General features: G+C 41.3%; 1 protein-coding gene across 1 annotated transcript in view; it reads left to right on the forward strand.

Moving 5' to 3' along the window:
• The window catches only part of ITK (IL2 inducible T cell kinase), a 58,651-nt gene that overhangs the window by 15,852 nt on the left and 18,485 nt on the right, over positions 1 to 24,314 (forward strand). Inside the window, exons 2-8 of the mRNA XM_019653982.1 lie at positions 2,758 to 2,862; positions 4,264 to 4,345; positions 6,173 to 6,301; positions 10,114 to 10,154; positions 14,125 to 14,276; positions 18,093 to 18,158; positions 21,772 to 21,826. Of these exons, the coding sequence (XP_019509527.1) occupies positions 2,758 to 2,862; positions 4,264 to 4,345; positions 6,173 to 6,301; positions 10,114 to 10,154; positions 14,125 to 14,276; positions 18,093 to 18,158; positions 21,772 to 21,826 (630 nt within the window). The remainder of the gene's footprint in view (positions 1 to 2,757; positions 2,863 to 4,263; positions 4,346 to 6,172; positions 6,302 to 10,113; positions 10,155 to 14,124; positions 14,277 to 18,092; positions 18,159 to 21,771; positions 21,827 to 24,314) is intronic.

Raw genomic sequence — 24,314 nt, forward strand, 5'->3', positions numbered from 1 at the left:
GTGAGTTTTGATGGTAGAACATGAAATCCATCCAACAGAAGAGGAAACCTGAGAGCAGGCTCACCTGACAGACAGTTAAAGTACAAATGTCCTTTAAAACCCATGTTTGAACTCAGAAAAATCAAAGGAGATCATCTGAGTTTAGAGAAGTCTTCCTTGGAAATCTTGAAGCCACATTGTCCAGTAAGGTAGCTACCATGTGTGGTTACTGAACTCTTGAAATGTGGCAAGTCCAAATTGAGACGTGTTTTAAAATACATGATTTCAAAGACTTAGTACTAAAAAGTAATATATTTCATTACTTTTTTATGGTGATTACATGTGGGAGTGATAATATTTTAGATATACGGATTGTGTGTTTCTGTGTGGCTACTAGAAAATTTTAAATACATAACTGGCTCACATTATGTTGCTATTTGACAGCACGGCTTTAGAATTTCATATAGAATTTTTATCCCTATTTACAACTCCAGTAACTACTTACCTCCACTTCATCCCCTGATTATGATGATCTCAGGCTATTGGTAGCCAGCACTTATCCAGAACTTTTCTACCCCAGGGCTTTCGCTTTTCCTGTTCACTCAACCTAGGATGCTCATTCACCCAGACCGTCTCATGTCAGGCTCCTTTTTCAACTTTCTGATGTCTTCTCAGATGCCCTCTTTCCCGAGAGGCCTGCCCTGACCACAAGTCGATCACATCATCCTATTCTATTTTCTTTATAGCACTTGTTTATATTGCCTGCCTTCCCAACAAGACTGTGAACACCATGAGAAATTCTACTGCTTTCATCTCTCTATTTCCTCCCCTCAGAACAGTGCCCAGCTTATAGCTGGCCCGCAATAAATATTTCCTGAATGGCTACATGCATTAGCCTTAAATCTGACTGAGACTGTTTAAACTGTGTTCCACTTGGCACCCTTCATTCATACCATCCTAACATGAGCACCTGTGGTGGGCCAGTCACTGTGCTAGGTCTTGGGGATAGATATGCTGACAGATGTCTTGCTCTTTACTCTCTGGGGGCATAGGACTTAGTGGGTTCCAAGGACAAAAATGTCTGCAAATGGAGTCGCCATATTACTGCCGTGAGCTTTTGTTGCATTTCACTGTGTGTACTACTAAGGAAATAACCCAACAGAGGTTGAAAAACAAGATAACCTCAAAGCTCAGACTCTCTGTTTACCCATGGCTGCAGATGGTTATAGAAAGGCTTTTCCCTTGTACTCTTCTGTTTTTGAAAATCAGATTAACCATTCCAAAGAGTATGATTATGGGCAGAATCAGGGCATGCATTTCTAGCTTTGGAAGACTCTAACTTCCAAGATAGTTTGAGTCCAAAGGGCACATGTTTTCAGAGGTTTTTAAGGGAAGACTGACCTGTTCATGCATCGCTAGATTACAAAGTAGCTGTAGACCACTATGTTGAGCAGATGCTCTTTTTTGTTTGTCTGTATGCCACAAATGTGTGTGGGAAAGACAAATGCATTCCAAATGGTTAACCTTGACTACCTCAGGGTCATGGAGAAAGGCAGGATAATAAGACACTATAAATAGTTTCTTCACATACCTCCATACTGACTTATTTTTGTTACAATGACCATGGATAGATTTTTGTGCTTTCAAAACTGAATAAAGTAGATTTTAGAGTGAAAACTTAAAAAGAAATATTAGGAAGCTTCCCTGTATTTGATAGAAAGTAATTCTCACATCTTGACCTTTTTCATCTCAGTTCTATGCCTCAGCTACTAAAGTAAAGGCTAGCAACCAGGCTGGGTATCAAAAATAGGAAATAAAGACTGATCTCACTTCTAGAGAATTTAATGATGTCATGGCTCCCTGAGTACCAACTCAGGGCACTCATATATCACAACTCTCTACATAGGACTTCTATAACCTCTCTAATTGGTAGAGTACCCCTTACTGAGGATACCTATTATAAGTTAGGTAATTTGTTTACATATTCCTATTTTATTATCTAATCAACCCTTAAATGGTATGCATTACTGTCCTCCCTTATCAGATGTGGAAAATGAAGTTCAGGGAGGTTAGATGAATTGTCCAAGGTCACAGAGCCAGTTAGAGACAGAGCCGAACTTTGAACTTAGCCTTTTCCAAAATTTTGTCCAGTTCACCACCATTTGCTACCTCTAAAGCAGCGGTTCTCAACCTGTGGGTTGCGACCCCTTTGGGGGTCAAATGACCCTTTCACAGGGGCCGCCTAAGACCATCGGAAAACAAAAAGATATTTACATTACAATTCATAACAGTAACAAAATTACAGTTTAGAGTAGCAACGAAAATGATTTTATGGTTGGGGGTCACCACAACATGAGGAACTGTATTAAGGGGTCACGGCATTAGGAAGATTGAGAACCGCTGCTCTAAAGGATGAGCTATAATGAAGTATTTTGCAACTGGTTCCACAGCTGAATCAAACTATTCTCAACAGAAGCCTAATTCTAGGCACTTGAGAAAGGCTTGTGATCTCCAAAAGCTTTTCCCTGATTGGCTTTCCATGGAGCCTGAGAGCCCACTAATAGAATCAGTCTCATTGGGTAAAGATGGTTCAAAGAGACTGTTTTCCTAGGAGTCCAATCAGAGTGTCCTTCTCAGGCACTGAGGGCCAATAAGTAGCTTCTGAATATCTAGGGGGCAGGGTGGGGCAGTGGTTTACACAACTAATGGATCTTATCTAGTAATGGATTTCTGGAAGAAACCAGGACAAAAATATTGTCTTCTTTTTCTCCCCCACAGAAAAAGCGCACTTTGAAGGGCTCCATTGAGCTTTCCCGAATCAAATGTGTTGAGATTGTGAAAAGTGACATTAGCATCCCTTGCCACTATAAATACCCATTCCAGGTAAGTCCATGATGCTTGAGTGCGTTGGTTCCTCATTCCTCTTATGATGGTTGAAATTCTCAGTCATTGTAAGAAAAGGTGGGACAGGGGTGGCTCTGGTCTAAGGTTAGAAGTTAGACCAAGACTAGAAGAAAACTGCTGTGTTCTTTCAATCAATTTCACATTCGTTCATTCATTCATTCTTTTATTCAACAAAGATTAAGCACAAAATCTTGAAACAGTTGTCAGTCCTCATTTCCCTTCCCCTTATGTCTTCCCTGCCTCAAGGAAAGTCCTAATTATTCTGCTCCTGGGGGGAGGGAAAAAAAACTATCAGGGGCCCCAAGCCTAATGTTCTTGAAGTGCAGTTTACTCATGATTTGGGGCAATGGATTGCAATTCTTGGCTAGAAATTGCTTGGAGGTTCTGGGGTAAAAAGAATCAGATTTCACAATCTGAGAACTATTTGGAGTTGTGCTGCCCAATACAGGAGCCACTAGCCAGCCACATGTGGATGTTTAAATTTAAATGTGAATTAATTTAAATTAAACAATATTAAAATTTGAGCTCCCAAGTCACACTAAGCCACATTGAATGAATGAACATTTCATGTGCTCAATAGATACACGTGGCTCGTAGCTCCTGTATTGGTCAGCACAGATGATAGAAAGTTCTATTGGATGGAGCTGGTGGAGGGTACCTTTAGTCTTTAGGTCATGACATTGTCTAAATCTTATCACCACTCTTGGCCTATGTGGCTCTTAAGGGGTGGGTATCTTCTTGCATATTATAGGGTACCATACTTGTTTGCCTATTTGAGGGGTAAATATTCCATTTTTAATGTGACATAGAAAAGGTCCTTCTTTTTACTGGAATGATAACCTCCATGAGTTGGAATTTTTAGGGCTCAAAATAAAAATTTAAAAAAAGGAATAATATGTATTTTCCTGTCATTAAAATTCTAATTACAAATGAGTACATGAAAAAAAAATGGTGACATTCAAAGATTTGTAATCGAGTTAATAGTACTGAGCCAGTGTCAGTTTCCTGGTTTTGAAAATGTGCTGTGGTGATGTAAAAATGTCATCCCTGGGGAAGACTTGCGGGAAAGGGCACAGGAGCTCTGCTGTTTTGGGAATTTCTTGTGTGTCTTACATTATCTCAAAATAAGAGGTTTTTAAAATACCGATTATATCCTTGCCATCTAATACCTTATTCAATCATATGTCCGAAAGATTTTCTTTAGCTTCTGAAAAATTAACATGAGAAATAAACATGCTTTCAAGAGAACTCTTCCTCCAGCTGTTTGAGTTTAACGATGGCTTAGAGATCCCACTCTTGGCCCAGTAAGCCAGACCTGCCTGCTATCCGTAATCTATCTCTGGGTGCACTGCTCACCTTGAACTCTGTGTGTATCTCCAGGTTGTGCATGACAACTACCTCTTGTACGTGTTTGCTCCAGACCGTGAGAGCCGGCAGCGCTGGGTGCTGGCCCTGAAAGAAGGTAATTAATCTCCTGTGTGACAGAGTCCCTGAGACCCCTCGATCCTCTAGTTGGATTGGGTTTCACAGTACAATCAAGGGTCGCTGATGGTCAAACATTTCCCCTTTTTGGTGTTGGTGGAAGGCCCCAACTTTTCACTCTGGACGCAAGAAGCAACAACCAGTACAGGGCAGGGTCAGCCACATCCAGTCTGCCACCTGTTTTTGTAAGGCTCCAAGCTAAGGATGCTTTCTGTATTTTTAAATGGTTCCATTTTAAAGAGTTATAGAAAGATCTACCTAATAGAATAATTTTGCCTGCTGGTGAACAATACCTTAAATATTTACCATCTGCCCCTTTAAGAAGAACTTGGCTGACTCCTGTGAAAAGTCGTATGAATGTACTGTGATGTAGTGTGAAAAATAAGAGCATGGGCCCTCGGGTGAGATGACCTGGTTTTGACTCCTGGCTCTGCCAATTACTAGCCATGTGTGCTCGGGCAACTTCCTCAGCTGCTCTGTGCTTCAGTTTCCCCATCTATTTTCAGAAAGGGAAAAAAAGAGGAAATAATCATAATAGTAGCTGCCTCAAGAACTGCTGTGAGTAAAGCCTCTGGAAACTCGCCTGGCCCATAGTCAGCACCCAATAAATGTTAGCTAGCTTTAAACGTTTTCAGATAATCAGTAAAGGTATTTCTTAAGTCTCGCCCTTCTGACAGCATAATTTGAACCAGCTCAGTGTTTAGGTACACAGGATGTGACGCCAGGATGCTAAGGCGAAAATGCCAGCTCTGCCAATTATTATGTGTGGCCTTGGGCAAGTTCCTTGACATTTCGGTGTCTCTACTTCCTCAGCTATAAATCCTGACTAATAACAGTCATGGGTTATTGTGAGAATTAAATGAGTTATGACATGGCAGACACTTAGGACAATGCCTTTCCCTAAAAGCACTTAGTCGATATTATTGTTATTTAGCCTGAAGCCCTGGATTTGCAGGAGAACTGGGTTCAAATATGAATCTGTCTCTAAGTAGCTATGAGGACTTAAGGGTAAGCAAGGCATTTGAAACCTCAGGAGCCGTAATGCCTCTATCTGAAAAGTGAGAATAAAAATGCAAGTCTTATCTTCTTCCAAGGTGATTGTGAGTCTCAAATGGAATATAAACAGGCCAGTACCAGGTAAACCAGGAAGTGCCCTCACATATAACAGTCACGGAACACAGAGCAAACACTAAAGTAAAAAGGAATCAAAAGGGCCCCAGCAATGTCCATTGGCTGTTCTCCCTCTGTGAAGGGGTTTTACCCATAGGACATTAAAGACAGAGGGGCTTTAAAGATAATCTGTCTAGTTCTCTGGTTTTTATACTTCTTTTTTCAGCAGGACAGTCTTTTTTTTTTCCTATCATAATCTTACTTTAAAGCCACAGATCTAGAAACGATCAAAGCAAAGTTGCTGTGTTTGAAGGTGAGAGAGATGGAGGTGGGAAACCCCACCCACTCAGTCTCCCCATTACCCCTAAGGCACTTTTGTGGGGCCCACTGATCCCATCTAATGACCTCATTGCACAGTGGGGAAACTGAGGCACGCATGAAGGTTTTGCCCAACCTAAGGACACACAAGTAACCTGAGTCAGAACCAGGCAAGAACCCAGGTCTGCTGATGCCCAAATCCAACATTCACTCCTCCATAAATGTATATGCCCTGGGGGAAAGGCCGTGTTTCTTACTCTTCTGAGTACCATTCACTCAAGCTCATACAGCTAGGGCCAATCTCAAGGAGTTATAAAGTGGGTGGCCCTAGATAGGCTGATCTGGAAATAACTCTTCTGCTGGTGCCCACCCTTTTCAGAAACGAGGAATAATAACAGTTTGGTGCCCAAGTATCATCCTAATTTCTGGATGGATGGGAGGTGGAGGTGCTGTGCTCAGATGGAGAAGCTTGCCGTAGGCTGTGCCCAGTACGACCCAACCAAGAATGGTAAGACACTGAGAATCCCCTTTCTTCTTTGTAAAATGAATAACCTTTCTACTAGTAGAAAGTAAAAGCTCTCAGCTTCCCATCATCAGGGGTGTCAGAGACTGAAGGCAAAATTCTACATTTTCAGAATTTTCAGAGGGGAACCATCTGCCTCTACTACCTGCCGATTTATTTTTATTTATTTTTATTTTTTTGTCTCAAAGCTTATGGTCATTATACCTCCTTGCCCTTGGACCAACAGCATCAACATCACCTGGGGCTCGTTAGAAATGCACATTCTCTGGCCCCCCCCTCCCAGGTCTACTGGATCAGAGTTTGTATTTTAAAAAGATCCCCAGAATTTCTGTGTGCCTTGTAATGTTTGAATAGCACTGCTACCACCTTAAAGTTAGGAAATTTGAATGGCATGGTTTACTTAAATCTAAAGTTGTAGAGACAGCCTTAAGAGGTATATAATATTTGTTTTTTACCGTGTCGTTACAGCACACATGTTTTTAATTACACGAGTTCAAGTCTATACATTGGTGGAGGGGGGAAAAGTAAAAGTAAAAAAGTAAAAGTATTTATTTTGCAATGTGGCTTCTTTCTGCCTCTCCTTCAAACCTGCCCTTGACCTCCACACTCTTAGAGAATAGGAGGCCATAGCCTACATGCAAAGCGAAAACCAAAGTCATTGTTTCTTGACCTTTGAGGTCAAAGGCCCAGGTCCTGGGGATTGGAGCGCAACTCAATTTCACCTTATGTGTGATGACTTTGGGACCTGAACCCCCAATGAAGTGCAGCTCCATTCTGACGTGCTTTTATATGTGCTGTGCTCCCATTCATTGCACCCATCTGGAGTAGATGGTGTGATGTTAAAGAAAAGGAAGGCTTGAGCAGTTCAGTATGCACAAAGTCCAACAGGTAGGACATGCTTTGCCAAGCCACTGTTGAATAGGAATGATGGACTGTGTGGGTTGTTTTGCTTTCAATTCCCCTCGCCTTCAACCTCTCTTAACGCTAGTTACCTTTCCTCATCTGTCAGTTTCTTTTTTGCACTAAAACCTAAGACCTCAGATTGACAACGCAAGGCGGATGTGCTAAATGTAACACACGGCTGGGTTTTCCATGGCTCCCTTAGTCATAGTCCTTTTCAGTACCACTTTTGGAAACCACCACTTCTCACCTTCCACCTTGGAAGAGAAAGTTCAAGGTTACCAGTTCCTGGGCCCAGAAGAAGAATATTTGTCTAGTGTTAGGAGTCAGTGATCCTCTGATTAGCCTTGTTGACCATATTCTCAAAGGTATTTAATAAAAAGAAAATTGAGGGTTTTATATGGGTAGAACCCACCACCACGATGGGATGGCATTGGCTGGCCTCTGTGAGTGAAAACCCTTTCCAGGCCAGAAACCTGGTCTCCAAATTCCTGCCAGCACCTTGCTGTGGGCCCTTGGATGTGTCACTTGGCCATCAAGGGTCCTAACGTCATCTCTAAAATGGTAGGGGAAGTCTTAAGGACCCTAACATGAAATACTCATTAAGCCCCCTTCCAGTTTTGTTGTTGTCGTTTTGGGGTTTTTTGGGTTTTTTTTTTTAATTGGGGAACAGTGTGCTTTTCCAGGACCCATCAGCTCCAAGTCCAGCAGTTGTTTAAACCTAGTTGTGGAGGGCACAGCACCGTGGCCCAAGTGGGAATCGAACCAGCAACCTTGGTATTATTAGCCTGCTCTCTAACCACCTGAGCTAACCGGCTGCCCCCCGTTTCCAGTTTTGAAATTTTTTGAATCTGTGTTTCCATTGTGCTATTTTCGCCATGCATGTCGAAGCTGTTCCCCTTCTGGGTGCTCAGTATTTCCCTCCACGGGGTGGTAGATACATGGCTGAGGCATGAGGAGCTTCTGAAAGACTCTCCAAGACGACGCTGGGGGATGGCTGGTTATGCTGAGCTCTACCCCACGTGAAGCCAGGGCCTAACAACTGGACAGTCACTCTGCTAACAGCTCTGCTTTTGAGTTGCTACCTATGGCCACCACCCCCTGAGCATCTCCTCATTCTAGTCTTTCTGACTTGGTTTAAATAACCTCATGTACCAGAGTTTTGACAGAATTGAGGGCAGAGTTTCTGAGACACACACTGCACTGTACACACAGCACATGATCATTTGCTCTGGGCGAAGGCTCATCAGATCCTGGGGTTGGGCACACGTACAATGCAGGGTCTAAGAGCGCAGAGCAAAAAAAAAAAACAACAAACAACACTTACAGTGAGTCCCAGCCCCATCACTTCCTTGCTATGTGACTACATGTATGTTACTCAACCTCTCTGAGCCTCTGAGCCAGTTTCCTCATCTGCAAAATGGGGGCAGATGATAATAAGTAGCTACTTTGTGGGGTTACTGTGAGACTCAGTGTGGTTGTGGAAAACTCTTAGCACAGCTGCTTGTACTTACTGAGCCCTCTCTCAGTCAATGTCAATCGTGTCCATCAGTCTTTCGTATTGTTGGTCAGAAGAATGTGGAGCTGAGGCATAGCCATAGGTGTATGCATGCCTGGGAAACAGGAGAGATGGTTGAGTAAAAATGGGCCCTGCTATACCCAACCCACAGAAACACTCATTTATGCAACCAGAGCTGGCTCTGATCTCGCCACACACCAACTTCACACAGAGGGAGAGGAAGGAAGGGAAGAACAAGGCCAGAGGAAGAAGAAAGAAAGACCAGTCACAGAATGTTCAGGGCCGGAAGGGGCCGAAGGTTGGTATGTGGTAGACCTGCAATTAGAACACCAGTCTCCTGGGTCCACGTTGAGTGCTGAATAGGAACCATGCTTTCCTTTTTTCTCTGTTAAGTGCATACCCAGTACCCTACCCTGCCCTTGCTGTAGCAGTTAGCACAGCGGCTGGCCTCCAGTGTTGATGTGTGAAACTCCTCTTACCACATCCCTGACATGAGCTGTCCAACTTCAAGTCAACCGTGTGCAGAGATAAGGAGCTCATCACCTACTTATGCAGCCCAGTCCCTTCTTATCTCTGATTGTAAAGGAAGTCTTTGAATTGAGCGGGCACCTGTGCACTGCCTCCTATACGACACCTGGTCCCAGCCACACAGCTTTGGTCGGTTGAATCCAGGCCTGACCTGTTCAGTATCTCAAAGGAGAAATACGTACTAGGAGACAGAGATGAGGAGATGAAGGAAAAGAGAGAGGGAAAAGGAGGAAAGAAGGGATAGAGAGAGGAAAGATAAAAAGAGGGAGACATGGAGACCCAAAGAGATAAATGGGGGATGTGCAGTGTCGGGGAGGCATCAAGAACTCATATTCAGAGGCCTAAGTTAACTAAAAGTGGATTCCAGCCTCTCAAAAAGCAGCACGATGGCCTCCCCCTCATCCACCCCCTCCTCACGCCCACAATAGCATCAGGAAGCCAGTGAGTCACCATTCCCCTGAGTCACCCATTCCCAATCCTGGGCTTAGCAGGTGCCCTCATGGAAGTCTCCAGGCCTGCAGGGAAGGATACAAGCCCAACCCCTCAGTCAGCAACCTTTGGGTTAGGCTTAGCTCAGAATACAGAACAAGAGGACCAGAATTTTGGTTTCTGGAAGTTCCTGGTGTCTTCTAGAAAACGAAATCGGGGACCAGCAGGCTGAAAGAGATACAACAGAGGTTCTGACAAGGCCGGTTTTCGTTTCTCTGTGTCTCACCACCTCCTTCTGGCCCCTTTTCTTCTGCTGTTCTTCTCGGGGCCCCTTTTCTCTGAAAAGCCCCCTGACTGCTTACCTCCGGTTGGGGCTGTTCAGTTTCAGGCTCATGTTCTTTTTCTGTTTTTCTCGTTTCAGCATCAAAGAAGCCTCTTCCTCCTACTCCTGAAGACAACAGGGTGAGTGAGAGCTCACGCTCTGGGCATGGGTGGGCCATGGCGCTGAAGGCTGCTTCACTGGCGTGTCCCCACCTGGCATTTTTCCTGTCTTCCCAGATTTCTCAAATCCTGGGCAAAAGCACCAGATTGTTGTGATTCAGCTGAACTCAACATGTTGGGTTTGGGGGGCCTGAACTTGCTCATGAGTCTATCCACGTAAAAGGATCATTCAGCTGTTAAATCTTCACCTCACTTTATTTGCTCAGCACGCACTTATTACTACCAAACTGTGCCTCCAGCCACCTGACCACTGTGGAGTATAATAACAGTTCAAAGCAATGTCAAATGGCATAGTTCCACCTCGACATTGAGGCACTTTGGAAGCATACATTTGATAAGACTTTATAGTTTTCGAAGCTTTTACTTTCTAGTTCAAAACTATCAGTTCTAAGTACTTAAGAGAGCTATAGTTTTATTCTCATTTTAAATCTTGGGAAATCAAGTCCCAAGAGAGGTTTGGGGGGCTCTCCCAAGACCATTCGGCCACTTAGGAGTCAATCTAGTCGGCTGCAGAGTTTCTGGAGGGTGGTCTCTGATGTGAGTGCTGGTTCCCAAAGTGAGGTCCGTGGACCATGCAGTGTAAGCATCACTTGGGAGCTTGTTAGCGATGAAATGCAGTGCAAATTCTCAGGCCCCACCCCAGGCGGGCTGCATTCAAAACTCTGGGTAGGGGGCCTGGCAATCTTCATTTTAATAAACCGCCAGATGACTCTGAGGCACACTGACATTTGAGAAACACTGCCCTGACATACTGACTAACAAGACATAAGCCATATTGAGCCAACCTTGGGGAAGCTATTTAGTCAAGAAGCAAAAAAAATTGGAGAAAGACCAACCCTCCTCAATAGTCCTATCCATACCAATGTCCACATTTGAGTAACTGCCCTTTATTCCGGAACCTACTGATTCCTCATGCTTTTCCAGAAGAATGATCTCTGCTCTTTTCCCTCCAGCCAATATGGGGACATTTCAAAAACTGGCAGCTCCCCCCCCCCCCCCCCCCCCGTAAGAGAAGCTCTAAATCACTCAAAACCTTGGGCTGGTTTTTACATCTGTCACCAGCCTAATCCCTCACAACAGGAAGGACGCCTACGTAAATTGTAGCGATGAATGAGTTCTTTTCCCTTCTTTCATTGATCTTCTAAAGAATCATCACCGTCTCTCTTGAGGATATGATTCGGAATCTCACCACCCTGGCATGCGGGTGGTTCCCCACAGTCCCATCTAAACCCACACTGCTACACCTTAAGCCAGTTTGCTCTTGTCTTATTTTCAATGTCAATGGCGGCAAAGGCCAGAAAACACTGCCCACCCATCTCTCCTTGGACTCTGCCGTTTGGTTTCTCAGACTCCTGGACGGAGCAGCATCTATGCTGTTTTAACACTCTAACCACAGGGCCTTTGCAAGCATTATCCTAGCTCTGACCCCAAGCCTAAATCCATTGTATCCTTCCTCACCTTGAGCCACTTGAATTCATTTCTCCCTTCCTCTTAATGCTCTGTCCCCTGGTGGGTGATGGCCTCTAGGATTGGTATCTAGAGAAGCTATATTTTAATCCAGCCTGAGCTAATAGGCCTGATGCTCTGTGTGAGACAGACTGTGGAACAGAATCAGTCCCCCAGAGGGTTGAGGGTTGAAGGTGCTATTTTTTATCAAGATGAAGAATATCCATGATCAGAGTAATTGACAATCACAGGCTTCTTAGCCCATTGGGTGCAAATCAGGTCATGTTTCACACCGAAGCCCAAATGTTGGCTCCTCTTGGCATACACAGGAGCTCAGCCCTTTCCTTGAGTCCCCTCCAGACCGAAGGGCTTTCTGAGGGGCCATTCAGGAACATGTCTGCCTGTGTCCTTTCTGCCTGGCTTCCTGCTGAGGCACTCTATCCCTGCCATTGCTACGTGGGTTCTCTGGGAGGGTCCATCTCATCCTGGTGGAGTTCTCTTCAGCCGGGGCCAAGTGAACACTTAGGAGACAAGGTTACTCTGAGACTTGCAGCCTTTCACACACTCTGTGCCTCAGTTTGTCTCCTGGGCCCCCAAGCAGCCCTCCCAGAGCCCGGAGCCTCACTTTCTCCAAATGCCATCCCTTCATTTTCTCACACTAATAGTGGTTCCCAACCTTATCAGACCCAATGTTCCCTTCTTATGACAAATATTTTGTAAAGCCCCTTTTGTTATCCTGAAAACAAATTCATATATATGTAATACAACTGACATAAACACATACATTTGAAAGAATCAACATATGTTCTAACTGTAACATTTTAAAAGGAAACAAAAATAATTTATACACAATACCATGTATTTCTACTTATGAATATTGGGGCATGACTACCCTGGAAGACATAATGAAATAGTCCAATGTTTGCACCTGTGGGTTAAATCCCATTGAATTTGGCAGCTCAAATGCAACTGATACAGGAATGTTGTACCACTGATTTATTTATTTACTTATTTTTTCATTTTTTTAGCTGAGCCATCCTGCCACCTTGTTGGCAGCTCCGCGGCAGCTCAGCTCAGGCCAGGACTCGAACCGCTGTTGCTCAGAGCTCGCACTCTTGAGCGAGCTCTTAACCAACTGAGCCACTTGGCCAGCCACTGTACCACTGATTTAAAACCAGAGTTACCATCTGTGATATGATTTTCCAAAACGAAGGACAACTCTAGGGATAGTTCTGAATTAAACCAAGTGTAGTCTTCCCCCAGTAAGATGGCTGCATTGCTAGGAAACTGAATACTTGTATGGGGTAGAGCCATTACTATGTATTATTACTATATGCAGGTTTCTCACCACATAAACATCTAACAAGACATTTAGAAGTTTACAGGATGTGGGACTTTTGCATCCTTGGCCCTGTTCCATTAAATACAAGTAGCACACCTCAACCTTCGTGACATTCAAAACGCCCCCGTAGGTGTCCAAAATGCCCCCTATGGAAAAGTGCCAGCACAGTTTGAGAACCTTGCTCTGGGGATATCTAGGTTTCCAATTCCAATCTGGACTCGGCTGGGTTGACATACTTCGTCTGTATGATAAGTCTTCATTTTTTTTTTTTTTTAGCTTTAGTATTTTTACGCTATCAAATGCTTCAATGTGCTCAGAGAACTTCTGGCAACAAATCTCATTCTAGCCAGTCATCTCAATCCCTTTCCGTATTTACTCTCTTACAAAATCTGCCAACCCTCAGCAGGGGTGCCCGTCTTCTTGTGATTGTTTGCCTTACAGTCTCTTCTTCGCATCCTCAGTATCTCATCCCAAGAAAGGCACCGAGAAGGAGAGACATAGGCAAAAGAGCCCACAAGAGGAAGAAGGGAGACCACGTGCTATAGTAGAAAGAGCATTAAGTCTAATTCAAGTGCTAAACTTAGCCACATCCACTGCCCCATCTGAGCCTCAGTTTCCCCATTCCAAACAAAAGAGTGAATTAAATGATCTCTAAGAGGCATTTCAGCTCTGATAGCCTATGATTCTATGTATCTGGACAAACCCACGAATCAAATCAGAAAAGCATGGACTAAATGCTTTAGTAGCGACAATGTCACCTTTGCCAAGAGTGTGATGCTTCTGGCAAAGAGCCTGCAACATGTGACTTGGCGCAACTAGAGGAACAAGCAGACTCTTGGGAAAAGCATGTGGCTGCTCAGAATTCACTGTGGTCAGAATTTGCCTCATAGAATGGGAGGGGTGATAAATTCCAGGTATTGAGTGTCTTTGTGTGATATTCAGCACCATGATCCTATCTCCTAAAGAAAACCAACTAGAAGAAGACAGATGGTCTTAGAAAATCTACCCCAGTGGATTGTAGGAACTGGTGTTGCACCAGGCATTGATCCAGGAGCAAGGTACAGCTCAGGGACTTACTGACCTTGCTCTGTAGTTTAGTTCCTTTCTACATCTTGGCTTGATATTGTGGTCTCCCTCCTCCAGCGATCACTTCATGAACATGAAGAAACCCTGGTCATTGCCTTGTATGACTACCAAACAAATGACCCTCAGGAACTCACGCTACAGTGCAATGATGAATACTATCTACTGGACAGTACTGAGATTCACTGGTGGAGAGTACAAGACAAGAACGGGTAAGACATTTCTGTGGCCGCCGTCCAGCGATTGAGGTGAGGTGGAAACAGAAAATACTGGGTGATTTGTTCTGCTTCTTTCAACATGACCATTGCACATAGAGGTGAGGAGAGCACAGGCAGAAGGAAGAGGAAGGAAGAAGTCGTTGAGGGGCGTTTTTGCACTTTTCAGAAGTGGTTGGGAGGCAGTCACTTGCGATGTTTGCTCCCTGCACCTTATCATTCTTTCCTGGTGTCTAAACTCATCTAAAATTCTCCTGGGGTTTTCCATTGACATCCACAGTTTGGGAGATGGGCAATTTGTTCCACAAAGAAGCACTAACTGTTCCTGAGCATTTAAGTGAGACTGAAGGTTCATCCCATTGTGAAGGGCTTCTTTTTGGTGGAAAGAAAAGGCATGTAGAGATGGTGCAAATTGGTGGTTACATTAAGACGCATTGGGAAGAAAATACTAAACTAAAGATTTAGTTACACCAACAATCTTTGAACTAGACACCCAAATAATTAATGGAGAAAATAAGGTTGCACAAAAACCAACTGTCCACTATGGGGCTTTGGAATGAAAAAAATCTTATGAGCCCTTCTCTGCTCTGAAGTACAGTAAAATTATTGTTCAGAATGCTCTGGGATGTGTATGACTTAAATACTAGTGCTCTGTTTAAAGGCATCAGATTCACACTGTTTTTTAAGGCTTTATTTTTTCCTTTTAATATATCAAAAGTATTTACACTTATCTAGGAATATTCTTGGGAATATGATTTCAATGACTACATAAATCCAACAGAAAAATGTACCATAATTTAGGAAATTCTCTTGTTGGGGTCTTAGGCTGTTTTCGCTATTTTGCCAATATTAACAACACCTCAGTGAGCATCCTTGCATATTAATATTAAGGGTTTAAACATTTTTAAAGTATGAGGTTATTACTAATGCAAAAACATAAAAAAGAGAAGAAAAAAAACAGTCCACCATTGCAACATCTGGATAGCCTGTGTCAATGTTTTATTTAAAAAAACCAAAACTAACAGGAGAGAGAATATATGAAAAATAAGTCACCCTGCATTTGTTTCCACATCAATTGTAAAAGTAATCATTATTAACTCTTCCTTGTGTATCTCAGACAAAGAACAAAAAGTTGCACATATACAATATGTTCTTTTTTACATTTGCATGAAGGTGGTCCATTCTGCCCTTCACCTTGGTTTTAACCTTTAATGATATATCTTGGAAATCTTTTCATATCAGCAGATACAAAACTACCTCATTTAAAAAATAATAGCTTAGCTTTAGAATGTATGCTTGTATTTATAAATATTTAAATAATCTTTTATGGCAGGGCATTTAGTTTCCAGGTCATTTGTTTTCTTTGTTATTTTAAACAAGGCTGCAATGAAGATCTTGTACTGCCCATGCATGCTGGCAATCTTTTGAAACAAATATATATATTTGTTTCAAATATATATATATATTTGAAAAATCACATTTTTTGAAAATATAGGGTTTTTTTCTTTAAAAAATATGTATCCTGCATTTCTAACTATGGAACTATTGAGTTAGAGTATGTGACATCTTAATTTTGATAGATAATTCCCTCAAAAAGATTGCCAACTTTACATTCCCACCAACAGGGCATGGGAGCGTCAACACCAAGAAACATTAAACTTAAAAAAAAAAAAAAAAGACAATCTGATCACTAAATATAAGGGGCACGGATATCTTTAAGGTTTTGTTTTTTACACACATCAAAACTTAGATTTCCAAGGCATCTACCTGCTTTTTAAGCAACCTTATGAGCTCCACTGTAGGAGTAAAGGAGGGGTATAAAATATACTAGGTCAAGAATTGTGGTCTGCGAGGCAGTGTGGCTTGCTCGCTGAGGACAGGCCCCAGAGCCCCTCATTCGGAACCTCCCTCTCTCTATTTGACTCGCGGAGGCAAACAAGACCCGTCACATCACCTCTCTGGCTATGATGGGAGGCCACATCCGAAGCAGTTTCGAGACTGCCTGGCTCTACCAGACACCAGAGAAAACTTAGTCAGAAATTCATCCCTTCAATCAACTGACATTTATTTAGCACACCTAAAGTACCAGGAAATTTCTTCTCCTGGGCCTCACTTCCCCAAATGACGGCTTACCCTTTGTACAGTGGCCTGTGGAAAGGCTCAGCTCTGCACTTCAAAAGGCTTGGCAGAGGACACCCTGGGGGCCAACCAGCGGGTGGGAATTTCCAGTTGGCTGGGTAATCGTGTGGTGTAGTGGAAAGTACACAAGATGGCAAGACGGAAGAGCTGGACTTTAGTGTCAGTGGCTCGTGTTGCTTAGGACTTTGGAAAAGGCACTCAACCTCTGTGAATCCATTTCCTTTTCTGTAAAATGCAGATAGACCGATAATATCAGCTTTGTCTATTTCAGAATGCTGAGAACAATCAGTGAGATGATGAAAGTGATAGGACTTTGTAAATTCTATAGCCACATACAAGTGAAGAGAATTATCACCATTTGTGTAGATAAAACCCAGCTTTGGCACATTAAAATGCAGTTATTCTATTTGCAAAACTAGAATTTGACCTATTAATGTAATTGTAAACATACGGTGTGGCAAAAACAGATATAAGGAGAATTGTAAAAGAAAGATATATAAAAGAAATAGCAATTTCAGAACAAGTTGACTCCCATCAATTGGCACTGACTGCCTTGAGCACTGTGTTAAGGATGATTCTGAGGCTGGATGTCCAATTTTCCAAGGAAAGCATGCCATGATTGACGTAGCAATGTCTGACATGGGCACAAAAACATGAGGCAATCATCCCATATTTGACACCCTTAGCCTTGCTTTTGTCACTGTTCTCAAAAAAATTCTGTGGAATAGATGATACATTCCCCATTAAACATAATAACTAGATTGAAAAATAGCCTTACCATCCAAAAATTAAAACCCTCTGTGAAGTAAAGAGCAAGACACTATCGGACATTCTTTGCTATATCGGCAGAGTCTGGAAGGATATTTTGTGTAATCTGGTTTAGGTCACTCATTTTACAGGCACGAAGCCAGAGGCCCAGAGAGTAAGGGGACTGTCTCACCTTGTGGTATTAAATGCAATAATGCATATGAAAGTGCTGTGAAAAGTACAAGGCTACCACAAATATAAAGTATTCCGATTTGCTTATTAGCTTCTTTATCCATATGTCTTTGTTTATGCACAATTATTTATTCCTGCTCCAAAGAGACTCCCCCCACCCCCCGCCCCAATCCAGTATGACTTTATACTTTTTTTCTCATGTTCTACCACGCATGTCTGAAGGAGCACAATTAAAAAATTATTAGGGAGGCTTTGAATTCAAACTTACAATGCTGGCTGGCAGTATTTTTGGGCACCTGTGGCTGGAAAGTAATTCTTTTTATTTTAATTATTTTGGTTTCCTGACTATGAAATAATAGCACTAAAGTGGAAAAAATACTGACTATTACACACAGAACAATGTTTCCTTAAAGAAAATAGAGATTGCATATTAATCTTTTTTTTTCCGGTAGAGGAAACTTTTATGAGAGCAACGAGTGGAGCTTTTCAAGTAAAATAGCCATGTCTAATTTATTATGGTCCATGCATTAGTAGTGAAATCGACTGCCTTTAGCAGACAGCAGGTTGCTATATTTAGCAACTCTTTTATTCTAAAACTTTAAAATGTCTTCTCACAAATGCCACGTAATGTGAGACTCCCCCATCTTTATGTGACTTTTCGTGGATTAAATTTATAAAATGGAGAGGCAAACATTAGTCCTATATTAGTCTAAACATTGCTTTTTCTTTTAACAGGCACGAAGGATATGTACCAAGCAGTTATCTGGTGGAAAAGTCTCCAAATAACCTGGAAACCTATGAGTAAGACATTTTATTTATTTTTCCAAAATATGGTACTAAGGATTCTTCCTTAGATTAAGAGTCAATTATTGGTTCGTTATGAAAGTACCAGGTGTTTTCTCTTTGTAACCCACTTTCTTCTGCCCTGTACTCTGATCCCTAATACAGTCAAGAAATACTTTACATAGAAGGGGCGGGNGTGGGGTATGAGCACTTATCTGCCCTTTGACCCTGTGACCAAAAAGGAATTCTTCTCAGATGCGTGCACAGATTGTAGTAAAAGGAAAAGATTCTTCTGGGAATCCGAGGAATATTGGTCTTACTTGAAAAGGCAAAAAAACCCAAAAAACAAACAAACAAAAAAAACCCACTATGAACACTGGATCAAATACAAACTGATGTAAAACATGGTTTAATACTTCCAGTACCAAAATAGCAGACAAATAGGTATTAAATCTCTGCTTAGCTTATGTTGTTTATTTCAAGCTATTATTTAGAGGAAGAGTTCACATGGATATAATTGTAATGGAACTACTTAATGTTTAATGAAATCCAATTGCAGTATATGGACTATTCACCGTGCATATATATTTCCTAGCACAGCTGCTGAAAGGCCCAGAAGCCTTTGTTAATACACAGTAACAATGTGCATACCCGGATCTTGGTTTCTAAATAACACTTACCACTAAAAACAGCCAGGACTTCTTGGAGAAATGGTTTGGGGATTCCGAGGTGGGGCAGGGAAAGAATAAGGTAAACTCTGAACATCTTAATGCACCAAAAAGTAAAGAAATACCCACCAAATCTTTTAAAATAATGTGGACATGTCAAATGAGTACAGCTTTAAAATGCTCCTTCGGACCAAATCAGGGGCAATTTGAGTATCAAAATAAATAATGACAGACACGGACTATAATCCATTGTAAAATAAGACTCCCCAAGAAATAGATACCTCAATAGATAAGTAAACAAGAAAATAAAAAAGAAGAGAAAGCTTTGTTACAATAGAATTTCAACTCATAAATGTAGAAGGGGTGATAACATTTAAAAATCACCATTTTGTAACTCTAAGTATCAACTGATTCAGGCGAGAACTATCAATGCATGTCACAACTAGGGGGTGAAAGTTTAATATTTACATAGTCTCAAAGTATCTTCTCACAGGTCACTTCTTAATAGCAAAGTGAAAATACCTGGTAGACGCCATCTTAACCAAATGATCAATAATGGAGCAAACAGACATCGTGTGTCTCCTGATTAGATGCACTGAGGACACATCACTTCCATGATATTCCTGCCCAAACATGCGTAACCTCAGTTTAGTCATGAGGAAATAATAGACAAATCCAAACTGAGGTATATTCTACAAAATAACTGGCCTGCGCTCTTCAAAAAATGCTAACACGATAAAACAAAATAAGAGCTGAGAAACTGGTCCACGTTAAAGGGGAATAAAGACATATGGTAACTAAATGCACTAGAAATCCTGGATTGCACCTTCAACAATTTTTAAAAAATACTTACGAAACACTTTATTGGGACAATTGATTAAAGTTGAACAAAGTCTGAAATTAAATAATAGTGTTATAAGCAATGTTAAATCCCTGATTTGGGTAATTATACTATGGTTATGTAAGTGTATATTCTATTTGTTTGAAATACATACTGAAGTACTTAGGAGTAAAAGTTTACTCTCAAATGATTAAATATATATATATATATATATATATATATATATATATATATATATATATTCTCCAGAGAGAATGGTAAAGCAAATGTGTACAATGTAAGTAATTGGTTCACCTGGGTTAAGTGTATATGGGAGTTCTTTTATAGTATTTTACAACTTTTCCATAAATTTGAAATTATCTAAAAATTTAAAAAAACTTTTTAAATCCTCACCAATTATAAGATACCAGTGTTGAAGAATACTAGTTAATGAAGACTTCTATTAACTCACTTGGGTTATTTGTTCCAATGTGGTCAAGTTATTTGTTGCTGAAATTCTAATCAATTCTATAACAAAGAACTATCACTTTCTGAAGAGCCTCTCAACCTGAAATTCATTTTGACCAAGCATCTGTGAGTAGCCCCTCCCTCAGCTAACAGAAGGGTCATCAGGTCCAAGAATGCTGGAGCTGTAATGAAACATGTATAAAATATGCCTAAATAAAATTCTTTTTTTTTTTAATAGTCAATGCCTTTAGGAAAAAAAAATAAAATAGACGTGTATTTCAAATGCTCACTAGACTGGGAAGTTTTGTTTGTTTTTGCTTTTAATCAGAATCTCTTCATTTATGATAGAGGAGTGCAAACTCAAAATTCCTACAGGCTATAAAGCAATAGAGAATGGTGGAGCCTGGGCCAAGTATATCCCCCCGCCTGAAGGGATTTTATGTTGATTTTAAATGAAACACTACATCATACAAACAGAACAGTCTGTGTGCCCCATTTTACTCTGCCCACTGTCAGTTTGCGCTTTCCAGATATGGAATCAGAGCTAGACAATAAAATGGCTTACAAACATCCAGACATTCAGTATATAACTGGGTATATAAAAAAATACCTGACATGATGATGTTTTAATCCTTGATCTTAATGATGTTATCTAGTTGCATGTGATATCTGCATAAGAACTCAAAAATGTACCACCTGAGAATATAATCATGGGCTGGTAAATCCATTGCCATGGATTGACTTCAGGTTTCCTGCCTATGTCGGAGAGGCATGACCTTGGGCAAGTTTTTTCACCGGGTTGGTTGAATCTCAGATCCCTTCTCCTTAAAATGAAGGGTCAGACATGATAATGGTAGGGAAAATCATGGCACTCTTGCTGGCATCCCCTTCCCAGGCCTGAATGCAGGGTAGACATCACTCTTAGATAGTGACACACCCACTGATCCGAGGTGCACAGCTCAAGGCAGCCATTCCTAATTGATAAGAGTTTGCACATGAACCAAACAGGCTTGGTAAGTGGTGTTCCTTCCCCACCCAGAACTTCTCTCCTCCTGAGTTTATTAATGTCCAAAACTAACTGATAACTGATGCTGGCTCTATCTCCTCTTACTTAATAAGTGGCCAGGGAGGCCAGGATGTGGCTCAAGTACTAATGACAAAATCCAAAACTTCATTCCTAAAAGTAACTCATATTCTTCTATACCACCTTCTGGTTTTTTTTTTTTCACCAGACACTAAATTATAAAAATAATGTAATTACTTTGTAGAAGATCTTGAAAACTACTCTTAAAGAGGAAAGTACTGCAATTGTTTTTAAAGGATATTTGCTACACTTTCAAATTTGTATTAAATTTTTATAGCTGCCCTAGCATCATCCTACTTATAACCACCCACTGACTTATGAAATGAAGTAGAAGATAAATGCTTTCCAAATTTTTATTATGGAAAATTTCCAACATGCACAAAAGTAGAGAAAAAAATATAATGAACCCAAACCCCAGCTTCAAAAACTATCAATATTTTACCAATTACTCCAGGCTTTGCTTTTGAGTTTGAAAGCACTGGTAGAAACAGAAAAAATGACCAAATTATTTTCTGGCATTAATTATCTTTTAAAAGTGAATCATAAAAATTTGTAAAATGTCATTTACATATGGCTTTTTCCTACTTTCAGGTGGTACAATAAGAGTATCAGCCGAGACAAAGCTGAAAAACTTCTTTTGGACACAGTAAGTCTCCCTAACCTGCTTTTTTGACTAAAAATAAAATGAATTGTGTTGGGGTTTTTTTCTTCAACCATACTGTGGTTTATGCCAAGGCAGTGAGTCAATATATTGGATTTACAGTGGTTTTCGTGTCTGGTAAAAATATTCTGGGGGTTTACAGGACAAGCATAAAACAGGGTAAGAAACCTGGGGAGGGCTGAAGGCCTTGGCATTGATAAGAAACCATTGCCACAGGTGCAGTGGTCTTCCCGGCTGTGATGACTTACCCCCATGGCTTATGGGGCTGTCTTCTTGCATGCTTCTCTGGCTAGATTGGGGGTGGCTGTGACTCAGATTCTTCCTGGTTGGGCTGTGGGTGCAGAGGAAATACATCACTAGTTTTGACATATTTTTCATGCAACAGTTCTTGAGAGTCATGCAGTGTGAGTAGCAGGACTGGTCTCATTCAGGGATGTAAGGATTAAGGGAGAGAGGGATGAGAAGAGAGAAGGTATGGTGCGGTGGGGAAAGGACTGGGTCCTGGTCCCTGCTCTGTCACCAACTCAGTGTGTGACTTTGGGAACATCTTCCTTCTGGGCCTCAGTTTCTCAATGAGTTCGAGATGAGCATTGGACTAAATCAGGGATGACAATTACCCAGCACTCATACTGCCAATCTCTGCTTCTGTCCTATGACTGAGACAGGTGATCACAGTCCATGACTTTGGGGTCCTTTTCAATACAGTGTTTCAGTAGCTGCCATTGATTAATTGGCACCCAAGGTGAACCCACTCTTTCTGGGCCAGGAGATCATTTGTTATTCTAGGGGACTGCCTCTCAAAATATCTGTGTTGACGGATCCCTTTTTGTGGTTTGTTTTCAATTTCCCATTTGCCACGGATTTATATTTTGTAAAATACAATAAAAATGAATGGAAAAAAATTAAAAAGAAGCAAATATATTTAAAATGCAAGTCCAATTCTAATTAGATTTATTAGACATAAAATTACTCTGTCTGATTGCTATAAAAAGTTTCTCAGTGCTCACTCTCCATTTCTTGTTTTGCCAGTAGTAGACCAGTAACAATTTGCCAACTGGCATCCCTCCATAGACCACACTTTGAATAGCACTGAAAATTGCATGTTTATGGCATCCACGTAATTCTGGGACTTACCCAAGTTTGAGAATGGCAGAAAAGCATCTCCTATGTTGTCCCATCAGTTCTTCAGATAACACTCCTCTAAGAAGCCCCTCATGCTTCCCGTCTCCCTGGTCAGAGAATGTGGTTTTCACCACCTTTGACCCTCACAGTGCTTCTCCACTGGCCTCGTTCTCACTCTGCCTTGGATCTCAGCAGTTTCTCTTCCGTCTTAACCCATTTAGGTAAAGGGTAAATTCTTTGCAAGCATGTCCTCCATACCTTTCAGCATCACACACATCAAGTGACCTGAATTTCAGGCAGAAGCCTTCTTTAACATATTCGTTTATCATATTTCAATGATTCTAAGATGTCATTAGTTAAAGATGCAATATTGACTAAATATTGGGTTTGTTTCAAGAGAACAAGAGAACCATCTCCAGAATAGAGTGACTATGTGTCAGATACTCTTACAGTATGATGCAGCATGACAAGGCTATGAGTTGCCAGTCCATCTTTTTTGCAATAACCTACCCTGTCTGTCAAAACTATCTTCTGTAAGATGACCTTCAAATCATATGGACAGAAAGAAAGATACTCCTAACACATCAATATGTCTCCGCTGAAGGCAGACAGTGGAATTAATACTTCCAACAGATGGTATACCATAGCACGTGATGATAACGACAACGACAGCGTCAGTCGTCCTTGCTCTGGTATCATATTCCAGGAACTGTTCTCTGCATTTTAATTCTCCCAGCAACCTTACAAAGGTCATCTTACAGCAGAGGAAACTGAATCTCATACATTTAATAAGGAAATATCTGGAATTCACAGAATTATAGGCTGTTACAGTGAGAATTCTCTTTAAAGAACATCTGGTTCATCCCTTTTGTATTATAGGCGAGTAAAGTTCCAAAGGCCACGTTCAGAGTGTAAATCAATGGCATAATCTCTAGACTAGAGTAGGGGTGCTTCACACACACACACACACACACACACACACACACACACACGTATGCACGCACACATACACATGCATACACCACACACAGTTAATAAGGGAATATATGAATTAAATTCTATTCTTCTATCCCTACATTTCCCATCCATATAGTTTACCTCCTTGGCATGATTGTTTTTTGTATTATTGCTTATTTATTTTATTTTTCTAGGCAAAGTAGTCAAAGGTAAATTAAGATCTTGAAAAGGTCCCATGGGAGCAAGGCCCCTCCCACCCCAGCTACACTGCACAGGTCAGTCATCACCCCCTTGCATGGTGGTGATATGAACAAAGACCCTTTAGGCTCCAATGTTCTTGGTAGTTGTGACTTCCCCTGAGCCCCTTGCAGGAAGTAGGTGGTAAGGCACATGC

The sequence above is a fragment of the Hipposideros armiger genome, unplaced genomic scaffold (assembly GCF_001890085.2).
Source record: "Hipposideros armiger isolate ML-2016 unplaced genomic scaffold, ASM189008v1 scaffold_211, whole genome shotgun sequence".
In the NCBI taxonomy this organism is placed as follows: Eukaryota; Metazoa; Chordata; class Mammalia; order Chiroptera; family Hipposideridae; genus Hipposideros; species Hipposideros armiger.